The sequence below is a fragment of the Pristiophorus japonicus genome, chromosome 20 (assembly GCF_044704955.1).
Source record: "Pristiophorus japonicus isolate sPriJap1 chromosome 20, sPriJap1.hap1, whole genome shotgun sequence".
Classification (NCBI taxonomy): domain Eukaryota; kingdom Metazoa; phylum Chordata; class Chondrichthyes; family Pristiophoridae; genus Pristiophorus; species Pristiophorus japonicus.
The window spans coordinates 68,810,750-68,823,788 of NC_091996.1; the positions used below are offsets into that span (position 1 = coordinate 68,810,750).

Genomic DNA, 13,039 nt, shown 5'->3' on the forward strand with positions numbered 1-13,039 from the left:
TCAGCCTAAGCCTGGATGTTATTAAGTCTTACTGCATGTGGGAATGGACTGCTTCTTCAAAGAAATAGGGAACAGGCAGATGGAGAGGTATGAAGAATGAACTGAGGATAACTCCTGTTTCCACGCACTATAAGGAATAGTGATCAGAGCCTAATTAGGGAAACATTGAAATAAAGAAAATTTCTCATTCTTGTTCTATCAGATTATAAAAGGTATCGAAGGGAAAATGGAGATTATCAATGCTAAGAGGAGATCAAAATGATTTTTAATGGGAGTGGGCATCACTAGCAAAGCCAGTATTTATTGCCCATCTCTAATTGCCCTTGAGAAGGTGGTGGTGAGTTGCCTTCTTGCTGCAGTCTTAGTGGTGAAGGTACTCCCACAGTGCTGACTTTGTCCTAATTGTTTGGTACAACTGGATAGTTTGCTAGGACATTTCAGAGGACAGTTAGGAGTCAACCACATTGCTGTGCATCTGGAGTCACATAGACCAGACCAGGTAAGCAGATTTCCTTCTCTAAAGGACATTAGTGAACCAGTTGAGTTTTTACAACAATCCAGTAGTTTCATGGTCACCATTCGGCCTTTTGGCTAAGATCAAGTGTAGTATGAGGTGGGTGGGGTGGCTTGACCCATCCACCTCCATGGCACGAACCTGGTATTGCAGTACTTCCAGGAACGGTGCAGTGGCTCTCGGCCTTTTGGCTAAGAGCATTGGCGCAGAGTGATCCTTGATGTGTGCAAGGTGACCTCTGGCGTTTGTGATTTGACAAAGAATTGGAAAGATTGGCAACGAAAAATTAAAAAAAATAAATAAAAATTACTGATACTAGCTTTTTAATTCCAGATTTATTTAATTGAATTTAAATTCCCCCAGCTGCAGTGGTGGGATTTGAACTCACGTCTCCAGATTATTAGTCCAGTAACATTACCACTGTGCTACTGTATCCCTGTGATCATCAACATAAAGGAAAATACAAGAGATTCTATAAGCAGATCAGAAGTAAAATCATCCGCAGTATTTTGTTTTTGTATTTTTATTTTATACATTCTCGGCATATGGGCGTCACTGGCAAGGCCAGCAGTTACTGCCCATCGCTAGTTAAACTTCAAGGTGAGCTTCCTTGAACCACTGCAGTCTGTGTGGTACAGGTACTCCCAAAATGCTGTTAGGGAGTTCCAGCATTTTGATTCACAGAATTTGAATGAGTACAAGGCACTGGTTAGACCACAGGTGAAGTACTGCATGTAGTTTTGGGAACTCCATTATGGGAAGAATATTAGAGCCATAGAAAGGGGATAATGAGGATTCAGTAGGAATAAGAGGTTATAGTTACGGAGAAAGTCTTGAAAAATTGGAACTTTTAAAACGAACAGAGAAGGTTAAAGAGGATCTAATAGAGTGTTTAAAAATTAGGAAAGGTTTTAAGAGGGTAAATAGTGAAGAATTGGTGATTCAGTTAAGAAGAAGCGTAGACTGAGGCTTATCACTAGAAGAATAATGGAGGAAATGAGAAGTGTTGGGTTTATATAGGATAATGCCATATATCTCTATTGTCCTTATATGAAGGTATTATAGGATATTGTCATTTATTTTTTTAATCTCTAATACAAATTCAAGAACTGAGAAACATTGAAATTCTTGTTAATACTTCTTTATTACATCAATTCAATGAGCTAATAAACCACAACCCCTTACATGTAGTCTATATGAGATATAGGTACCAAATATAACATACCAAAGAACTCTTCAGGAAATCAAAAGTCTGTACATTTTGACTGCTTACGGTAGACTCAGCAAGACCAGTTAAGAAAGAAAGGTTTGGATTTATATAGCGCCTTTCACGACAACCGGACGTCTCAAAGCGCTTTACAGCCAATGAAGTACTTTAATTTAAAACCCTGAGAAGCCCCAGTGTCAGTACCTTTTATAAGTTTAATTATGTCCTTATAACGTAATTCCATAATGTCAACGTGTTATAACTGCGTCTGGTGAATCTCCCTTCAACGAGTCTGCACAATGTTTCTTGTACATTGTACTTGCTAATCAGAACCTGTGGCTCAGTTGTGACCTTCCTGTTATCTCCTCCCAGTAGAGATATGCTACTGAATTGTTTAATATTGGCAGTCTATGGAGAAACATCAAAACTATATTATTAGCATCTTTACCAGCTATTGTTTCAAAATCTCTTTCTTACTTGCATGAATACACCATGCTGACTTTACCCAGGTTCTGATTGTAACCTACTCTTCTGAGCAGGCATGAGGGTCAGCCGCTTGAAGGCAATGTGGATCTTCTTTAAGTATGCAAATTGGGCTCTGATGATGTTATCGGGGTCCGATTACAATTTTAATTTGAGGCCTGCATGGGGAGGCCACCTGCCTATATGGGGAGGCCATTGTGTCTGCATGGGAAGCTATTGTGCCTTCCCCACAAGTCCAGCTGAGTGGGAAGAGGAGGCAGGGGCAAAAAAGGCCCCCAAAAAAGTGGATTTTCTCTTTTATTTAAATAAACTTTCCTTGTGGGGGCAGGAGTGCTGCTTCAAACCCCACATAGAAAGTCTAGGCCTCCCCTGCTCTGGGCCTCGACTAGCTCCCCCGACCATGTACCCCTTCCAAATCCCCTTCCAACCAACCAGTTACCAGAGTGCTGCAGTGCGCTTCTCCATAGAAACATAGAAAATAGGTGCAGGAGTAGGCCATTCGGCCCTTCGAGCCTGCACCACCATTCGATAAGATCATGGCTGATCTTTCCCTCAGTACCCCTTTCCTGATTTCTCTCCATACCCCTTGATCCCTTTAGCTGTAAGGGCCATATCTAACTCCCTCTTCAATATATCCAATGAACTGGCATCAACAACTCTCTGCGGCAGGGAATGCCACAGATTAACAATTCTCTGACTGAAGAAGTTTTTCCTCATCTCAGTCCTAAATGGCCTACCCCTTATCCTAATACTGTGTCCCCTGGTTCTGGACTTCCCCAACATCGGGAACAATCTACCCGCATCTAAGCCCAGTTGATCCAGTCTCTCCTCATATGTCAGTCCGACCATCCCAGGAATCAGTCTGGTGAACCTTCGCTGCACTCCCTCAATAGCAAGAACGTCCTGCCTCAGACTAGGAGACCAAAACTGAACACAATATTCCAGGTGAAGCCTCACCAAGGCCCTGTACAACTGCAGTAAGACCTCCCTGCTCCTATACTCAAATCCCCTAGCTATGAAGGCCAACATACCATTTGCCTTCTTTACTGCCTGCTGCACCTGTATGCCAACTTTCAATGACTGATGAACCATGACACCCAGGTCTTATTGCACCTCCTCTTTTCCTAATCTGCCACCATTCAGATAATATTCTGTCTTCGTGTTTTTGCCCCCAAAGTGGATAACCTCACATTTATCAACATATACTGCATCTGCCATGCATTTGCCCACTCACCTAACCTGTCTAAGTCACCCTGCAGCCTCTTAGCGTCCCCCTCACAGCTCACACCGCCACCCAGTTTAGTGTCATCTGCAAACTTGGAGATATTGCACTCAATTCCTTCATCCAAATCATTGATGTATATTGTAAAGAGCTGGGGTCCCAGCACTGAGCCCTGTGGCACGCCATTAGTCACTGCCTGCCATTCTGAAAAGGACCCGTTTATCCCGACTCTCTGCTTCCTGTCTGCCAACCAGTTCTCTATCACGTCAGTATATTACCCCCAATACCATGTGCTTTGATTTTGCACATCAATCTCCTGCGTGGGACCTTGTCATGATCCCCGACAGCTGCCTCTTACTGCCTGACATTCCTCTCTCGTCCACCGGCCAGCTAGGGCTACCCTCCAGGTTAGGGCAGGAGACTGACATGGCCGATATAGGTGAGGCCTGTGAGTTAAAATCTCCCAGGCCGCATGCTGCCGATGGTCGGAGTGTTTGCCCTCCGTCTAGGCCCTGCCCACACGACTCCTGCCCTGGGTTAAAATCAGGTATGGAGTTAGCATAATAAATGGCCCGGCACTAGTGTGAGCCCTCATGGTTACTTATGCCTGACATTACTTTTGTTCTATTTTGCTATTTTACACAGGTCAAGGAGCAATATTGTGTATATTTTGTTCAGAACTTTCCTTTATTTATCACATTCCAGCCTATTTTAACAATGCCATTCCTTTCTTCTTTGGTACTTTTTATGTGTTTTCTATGCTTCAGTTACAAATACTATAGCGACGCCAATAAAATTGTCCCGCTATTACGGTTTTGCGTAATGAGCTGAAATCACACACAGTGGATTTGTCTATGAGCGATCTTCGAATTCTTGCCAAATGTTGATCCGACATCAAAGTTAGAACCTGTAAAACACAAGGTATTGAACCATTGAGAAGCAGAATAATGGTTCTCATCACATCAGCTGGCAAAAGGATGAGCTCACGAATCAGTCTGAAGTGTCAACAGTCTCATAGCTTGCATTACAGTTTATTGACTGACACAGCTACCTGTTACAGCAGGAACCTGCTGAAGACTTTACTGATTCCAATACGCATTTGCGAGTACTTGTTGTGAACATTGACATTCATTTGTACCTGTGAAAATGTTTCAAACCCTGCATTCTGGATAGTTTGCAATTGCTTTTTCAAGTTTAAATTATTTTTTTCAAGACTGAGGTAACAAAACAGCAGAGTATCCCAGGTTATAGGAAGACATCTGGTGGGGGCATAGTCTCAGGATAAGGGTGTTGAGTCGTTGAGTATATTCAAGACAGATCGAAATATTTTTGGACTCTAAGGGAATCAAAGGATATGGGGATCGGGTGGGAAAGTGGAGGGGAGGTCAAAGATCAGCCATGATCTTATTGAATGGTGGAGCAGGCTCGAGGGGCTGTATGGTCTACTCCTGCTCCTAATTCTCATGTTCTTGTGTATGTATTTTCAACCAGACTTCCAAAAACATAGGAATAGGTGCCGGCCCCTCGAGCTTGTTCCGATATCTCTTAATACCTTTGGTTAACAAAAATCTATCAATTTCAGTCTAGCCTGACAGAAAAATCATTGCTTGGAAGGTGGGGGAAGTGGGGCAGAGCACAGGGAGCTATACCCAGGGTCAGGCTGTGTTATTTTATACTGTTATACTGTATTATATACATATTATTCGTTGATCTCCTGTGGTTTTGCTCATGGGAATCAGATTAAGTGAGATTAGAAGGCGCGGGACAATTAGACCAGTCTGGATCTCTGTAATAAGTCCTTGACACAAAGTACATAGGTTCTGGCTTTATTTTTATGTTTCTATTATAAATTCCTATATCCTCAGTTACAATGAAAACTGTCTATGTAAATGTCTATTGTAATGACAGCCTCCTCCCAGTGGTGGGGCTGCAGTATCTCCACTACAGGGAGAGTGTAATTACAACATACTTTGTTCGTAGGAATGAATTATCAGTGGATAAAGATTGTATCATGTGGGGTGCAAGAGTAGTTATTCCAAATAAATTCAGGTACAAATTGTTAGGAGATCTTCATGATCAGCACCTGTGAATGTGCTTGACCAAGAGTTTTGCATGCAGTTACTTACGGTGGCTATGTCCAGATAGAGTACATCATTAGTCAGTGTACAACATGTCAATCGGTATTCACTGATACTCTCATCATTCAACTGATTTCATGTTCCAAAATGATAACTTTCAGCAACTTCCAGGAGCTCATGACTGTAGTGCTATTCTAATTTGGTTAGAAACTCCATCAGTGGTGTGTCCATTGGCTTTACGGGTACAAGCACATTTTTCAGGGTTTCATACACCTCGGGACCTGCTTCAGTCAAGACTGTTATATATGTATACGTATATTTACTCTGTACGGCCACCAGAGGGCTCATCCCCTGGCGTTTCAAGGGATCTCATAATCCCTTGGGAGCACAGGTATTTAAGGTGGCTTCACAGGTTGGAGAGGCTCTCTAGAGACCTACAATAAAAGACTGAGGTCATACTTTACTTTGAGCTCACAGTGTTCAGTCTGACTCTTTCTCCATACACAACAACTGGCGATGAGATACAGATAGCGAACCCAAAGATACAGAGAACAGTGGGCATCCTGGAGAAATTCTCAGAGGGAGATGATTGGGAAACTTTTGTGGAGCGACTCGATCAATACTTTGTGGCCAACGAGCTAAATGGGGAAGAGAGTGCTGCCAAACGAAGGGCGATCCTCCTCACCGTCTGTGGGGCACCAACGTCTGGCCTCATGAAGAATCTGCTCACTCCAGTGAAACCACGGAGAAATCGTACGACGATTTGTGCACACTGGTCCGAGAACATTTGAACCCGAAGGAAAGCGTTCTGATGGCGAGGTACCGGTTCTACACCTACAAAAGGTCTGAAGGCCAGAAAGTGGCAAGTTATGTTGCCTTGCAGGACATTGTGAATTTGAAGGACATTTGGAGCACATGCTCAGAGATTTTTTCGTACTTGGCATTGGCCACGAAACCATACTTCGCAAACTTTTGACTGTAGAGATCCCAACCTTGAGTAAGGTCATAGCGATAGCCCAGGCATTCATTGCCACCAGTGACAATACGAAGCAAATCTCTCAGCACACAAGTACTGCTACAAGTACTGTGAACAAAGTGATGTTGTTTCGAATCGTAACGTACAGGGAAGGTCACACATAGCTGCAGCTACACGTCCACAGATGTCTCAGAGTTCACCATCAAGGGTGATGAATGCAAGGCCATTAACACCTTGTTGGCGCTGCGGGGGAGATCATCGTTTCCATTCATGCCAATTCAAAGGGTACATTTGCAAGGGCTATGGAACAATGGGACACCTCCAATGTATGTGCAGGCGAACTGCAAATCCTATTAAACCTGCAAACCACCATGTTGCAGAGGAGGACAGATCCATGACGGATCATGACGAACCAGAGCCTCAGACCGAGGAGGCAGAGGTATATGGGTGGCACACAAAGTGTCCCCCGATAATGCTGAATGTTGAACTAAATGGATTCCCAGTGTCAATGGAGCTGGACACGGGCGCGAGCCAGTCAATCATGGGCAAAAAGGCTTTCGAAAGGTTGTGGTGCAACACTGCCTCAAGTCCAGTCTTAACTCCAGTTCGCACGAAACTAAGAACTTCCACGAAAGAACTGATTCCTGTAATCGGCAGTGCTACCGTAAAGGTCTCCTACGATGGAGCAGTGCACAAGCTACCACTCTGGGTGGTACCGGGCGATGGTCCCACGCTTCTCGGCAGGAGCTGGCTGGGAAAGATACGCTGGAACTGGGACGACGTCCGAGCGCTGTCGCCCACTGACGACACTTCGTGTGACCAGGTCTTAAACAAATTTCCTTCGCTGTTCGAACCAGGCATCGGGAAATTCCAAGGAGCAAAAGTGCAGATCCACCTAATTCCGAGAGCGCGACCCATCCATCATAAGGCAGGAGCAGTACCATACATGAAGAGAGAAAGGGTAGAGATCGAGCTAGACCGGCTGCAAAGAGAGGGCATCATTTCCCCGATCGAGTTCAATGAGTGGGCCAGTCCGATTGTTCCAGTCCTCAAGGGAGACGGCACCGTCAGAATCTGTGGCGATTACAAAGTAACTTTCAATCCTTTCTCCCTGCAGACCAATACCCACTACCAAAGGCCGACAACCTCTTTGAAACGCTGGCGGAAGGAAAGACGTTCACGAAGCTGGATCTGACTTCAGCCTACATGACGCAGGAACTGGAGGAATCATTGAAGGCCCTCACCTGCATCAACATGCACAAAGGTCTTTTTGTTTATAACAGATGCCCGTTTAGAATCCGATCGGCGGCGGCGATATTCCAGAGAAACATGGAAAGTTTACTGAAGTTGGCCCCGCACACCGTGGTCTTCCAGGACGACATCTTGGTCACAGGCCGGAACACAGTCGAGCATCTGCAGAACCTGGAGGAGGTTCTTAGTCAACTCAACCGCGTGGGGCTCAGGTCAAAACACTCGAAGTGCGTTTTCCTGGTGTCTGAAGTGGAGTTCCTAGGAAGGAGGATTGTGGCGGATGGCATCAGGCCCACCAACACGAAGACGGAGGCAATCGAGAACGCACCGAGGCCACAGAACGTGATGGAACTGCAGTCGTTTCTGGGACTCCTGAACTACTTTGGTAACTTCTTACCAGGTCTCAGCACACTGTTAGAACCACTGCATGTCTTACTACAAAAAGGGGATGAATGGGTTTGATGCAAAAGCCAAGAAAATGCCTTTGTTAAAGCGAGAAAATTGTTATGCTCAAACAAATTGCTTGTATTGTATGATCCACGTAAGCGTTTGATACTAGCATGTGATGCGTCGTCATATGGCGTCGGGTGTGTATTGCAACAAGCTAATGATTTTGGGAAACTGCAACCAGTTGCTTGTGCATCCAGGAGTCTGTCTAAGGCTGAGAGAGCCTACAACATGATTGGGAAAGAAGCATTAGCGTGTGTCTATGGGGTAAAGAAAATGCATCAATACCTGTTTGGGCTAAAATTCGAATTGGAAACTGACCATAAGCCACTTATATCCCTGTTCTCCGAGAGTAAAGGGATAAATACCAATGCATCGGCCCGCATCCAGAGATGGACGCTCACGTTGTCCACATACAACTATGCCATCCGCCACAGGCCAGGCACAGAAAACTGCACCGATGCTCTTAGTTGGCTGCCATTGCCCACCACGGGGGTGGAAATGGCGCAGCTGGCAGATCTAGCCATGGTTATGGAAGCATTTGAGAGTGAGCAATCACCCGTCACTGCCCGGCAGATCAAAACCTGGACAAGCCAGGACCCCTTATTATCTCTAGTCAAAAACTGTGTGCTTTACGGGAGCTGGTCCAGTGTCCCAGTGGAAATGCAGGAAGAGATAAAGCCGCTTCAATGGCGCAAAGGTGAAATGTCTATACAAACAGACTGCCTTCTGTGGGGCAATCGAGCAGTGGTCCCCAAGAAGGGCAGAGACACCTTCATCAATGACCTCCACAGTACCCCACCCAGGCATCGTAATGATGAGAGCGATAGCCAGATCCCACGTGGCCTGGTATCGTTGCGGAATTAGAGCCCTGCATTCACAGATATAATACATGCTCGCAGTTAAGCAATGTACCCAGGGAGGCACCGCTAAGTTTATGGTGTTGGCTCTCCAAACCGTGGTCTAGGTTACAGGTGGACTATGTAGGTCCATTCTTGGGTAAAGTGTTCCTTGTGGTTGCAGACGCATACTCCAAGTGGATTGAATGTGAGATAATGTCGGCTAGCACATCCGCTGCCACTACTGAAAGCCTGCCAGCCATATTTGCCACACACGGCTTACCCGATGTCCTGGTGAGCGACAACGGGCCATGTTTTACCAATGCTGAGTTCAAAGAATTCATGACCCGTAACGGGATCAAACATGTCACATCTGCCCCATTTAAACCAGCATCCAATGGTCAGGCAGAGAGCAGTGCAAACCATCAAGCAAGGCTTGAAGAGGGTAACTGAAGGCTCACTGCAGACTCGCCTGTCCTGAGTCCTGCTTAGCTACCGCACGAGACCCCACTCACTCACTGGGATCCCACCTGCTGAACTGCTCATGAAAAGAGCACTTAAGACAAGGCTCTCATTAGTTCACCCTGACCTACATGAACAGGTAGAGAGCAGGCGGCTTCAACAAAGTGCATACTATGATAGCGCAAATGTGTCACGCGAAATTGAAATCAATGATCCTGTATTTGTATTAAATTATGGACAAGGTTCCAAGTGGCTTCCTGGCACTATCGTGGCCAAAGAGAGGAGCAGGGTGTTTCGGGTCAAACTTTCAAATGGACTCATTCACCGGAATCACTTGGACCAAATCAAACTCAGATTCACGGACTATCCTGAGCAATCCACCTTGGATCCTACCTTTTTTGACCCCCAACAGACACACCAGTGGCATCAAGCACCACGGTTGACCATGAAGCAGAACCCATCATCCACAGCAGCTCTGCAGGGCCCAACACACCAGGCAGCCCAGCAAGGCCAGCTGCACAGCAGCCCAGCGAGGGCCCAACAAATGATTCAACAACACGAGCTTCACACTGAGACGATCAACCAGGGCAAGAAGGGCCCCAGATCGACTCACATTGTAAATAGTTACACTATTGACTTTGGGGGGGGTGTGTTGTTATATATGTATACTTGTATTTACTCTGTACAACCACCAGAGGGCTCATCCTCTGGAGTCCCAAGGGATCCCATAATCCCTTGGGAGCACAGGTATTTAAGGAGGCTTCACAGGTTGGAGAGGCACTCCGGAGACCTGCAATAAAATACTGAAGTCACACTTTGAGCTCACAGTGTTCAGTCTGACTCTTTCTCCATACAGAATAAAGAAAATAGCCCGTTTTCTTTCTAAAACCATCATTGGGGGATTTTGACGATACTATTCACGATGAAAAACATTTCTAGCCACTCCATATATGTTGTGGAGTATTAAAAATATAATACTCACATGAAAGGTCTTTTATCGAGAAAGGAGTTGTTTATTAAAACCTGATTAATCAAGAGAGATCTGGACGCATCAGTACCGTTACTGAGTGCTCTCCATGCCGATCTCACAGGACAGGCTGTGTAATTACATTTTTATACAGTTGAGATACAGTCAAACTGGTGGAACTACACGGGGAAGTGTTCCATTGGTTAATACAGGCTACAGCAATTTCATTGCGTGCTACAATTACATAAATTTTATTGATTACAGTAATTTCTAATGGTTCCATTGGTATATTCAGTTCTGACGACTTTTGCTAGGGAACAGCCCCTGCAGGTTACGTGTTACTTTTCTGGAAAGATCTTCCCAGGTTAACTTGTCCTTGGTAGATGTCTGGTTACTCTCTGCTTAAAAGAGGCTTTGTCCCTGTTATCTCCTGTGGCTGGAACATCGTGGCCTCCTCTCATTATTTCTGTGAGCTGTCTACATAAATCCTGTGGGTGTTCTTATCTCCTAAGAGAATTTCTCTGACCTTAGTGTTTCTGCCTAATTCAGTTATTCTACCATGAACGCATTTAAACCTTTCTCTGTCTTTCTTACTTTGTATTTTAATTACACCAAATTACTTTAGCCCTGATTAAGGTTCTTCGCTCTTACAATATATGCTTGGAAAGTCTCTCGGTTGCGATGGAACTCACCCAAGTGCCCTATTATTCCCATAGGCGCAGCCATCTGGACTCTGGCAATGTCAATGGTGCGATTGAAATTTACCTTGGACTTTTTAGCTGTGCTACATAACAAAGAACTTCTCAAAGTCTCTCTATTGTTTGAAGGTGTTTAAGATGATTAAAGGATTTGATAGGGTAGATAGTGTGATATATTTATGTGCAACGGCCACCACACGTTAAAAAAATCCACGCACAGGCATCTTCCACCCTTCAATATGTAGTTCGGGACCTGGACTGTCAGGTCCTTCATTGAAACACCTGTGAACTCATCCCTTTTTGGTGTGGAAGCAAGTCATCCTCGATACGAAGGACTGCCTAAGAAGAAGTATTATTTACAACATCACAAACACACACGTACACAAGATGGCTCTACAGGAACTTGTCATGTGACCCTGTCCTTCTATTGTATTTACAGCAGTAGTTGCATTACCACAGTTGTCCACTAGGGAGCTCTATATTACAGATAGAAACTATTTCCTCTGGTGGGGGAATCCCGAACAAGGGGACATAAAATGAAAGCAAGGCAGGTCAGAGGTGATTTCAGGAAGCACTTGTTCACACAAAGACTAGTGGAAATCTGGAACTCTCCCCCCCAAAAAGCTGCTGGGGCTGGGGGTCAATTGAAAATTTCAAAACTGAGATCGATAGATTTTTAATAGGTGAGGATATTAAGGGATATAGAATCAAGACGGTTAAACGGAGTTAAGATACAGATCAGCCATGATCTAGTTGAATGGCTGAACAAACTTGAGGGGTTGAATGGCCTCCTGTTCCAGTGTTCCTAGAATACTTGAAGTCTGATGTTTGATGGATGGAGCTCGTCAAGTGTGGCACTAAGTAGCTTGAAATGAACAGGAATTAAATTTGCTGTTTCAGTCATAGCATAGCAAAGTGTTCATGTTCAGGCTATCTGCACAGTGATGTGGCTAAGTGAAGAGCAGAGTCACCCTTATCTCAGATAATTCCTATACTCTACTTTGGACAAAGCTCAAACTATAAAAACCTGTCAATTGTGTGAAATTCGGTAAGTGTACTTGCGCACTCAGTAAATGTGCGGTGAGAATCCAGAAAGTATTCAGCGTGTACACCAGTGTTCAGTGAGAGTTTGGTATATGGGGTGTGTATGGAGGGTATGCGCAGTGATCGTACAGTCATAAACAAAACATACCTGGCACATGACCACCATAGTTAGGAACCAGCGGTGTGTCAAGGTAAAGTTTACTGTCAGGGTGTGGATCCTCTTCTTGGTAACCTCTCAGCTTGTTCCGCACGTAGTACTGAAAAGGAAAAGTTCACAATCAGTTTGAGATTTAAAAATGAAAACAGACAAATCTTTCTAAGCATGAACTCACTGTTCCCCTTATCACCATTTTACAGTGACCCATCCTGTTGGGGGCTGCCTGTGAAGGGCAATATTTAAATGGGGGTCCTCTAACGTCAATAGGACCCCAACACCATTTTAGGACTGAACTGGGAAAAGCGTGCAGTATCAGATAGCAACTGGGCTGCAGAGGAGCCTGCAGGTAAAAGCCCAGGAGGAGCAGGAGAGCTCCCCCACCAGGCTCCACAAATCCAGCGGCTTCACCTTCACTGCCTCAGGACATCCAGGTTGCCCCAGGGACCGGCCTTCTCCTGGCCCGGAGACCAATTGGCTGAGCTGCCAGATATTGCCTGAATGCAACAGCCTGCCCCGGGGGTGGGTGCTCTATTTCGGGCTGTGGTTTCCTGGCTGGATGGCTGCTCAGCTGGGAATCTACCCCAGTGCGTTTGATAAAAAATCATAAACATTTGGTTTCACATTGTGTTGAGCTTCCTACCCCTGCCCAGACTCCCCCGGGCATGGGATCTGCTAGGAGTTATCTTCACCCAGT

General features: G+C 45.1%; 1 protein-coding gene across 1 annotated transcript in view; it reads right to left on the reverse strand.

Annotated features, from left to right (window-relative positions):
• Positions 1-4,233: 4,233 nt before the first annotated feature.
• Positions 4,234-13,039, reverse strand: part of LOC139232757 (ciliary microtubule inner protein 2A-like) — a 32,590-nt gene continuing 23,784 nt past the window's right edge. The window contains exons 7-8 of the mRNA XM_070863260.1: positions 12,337-12,445; positions 4,234-4,333 (exon numbers count right to left, since the gene is read on the reverse strand). Of these exons, the coding sequence (XP_070719361.1) occupies positions 4,260-4,333; positions 12,337-12,445 (183 nt within the window). The 3' untranslated portion in view covers positions 4,234-4,259. The remainder of the gene's footprint in view (positions 4,334-12,336; positions 12,446-13,039) is intronic.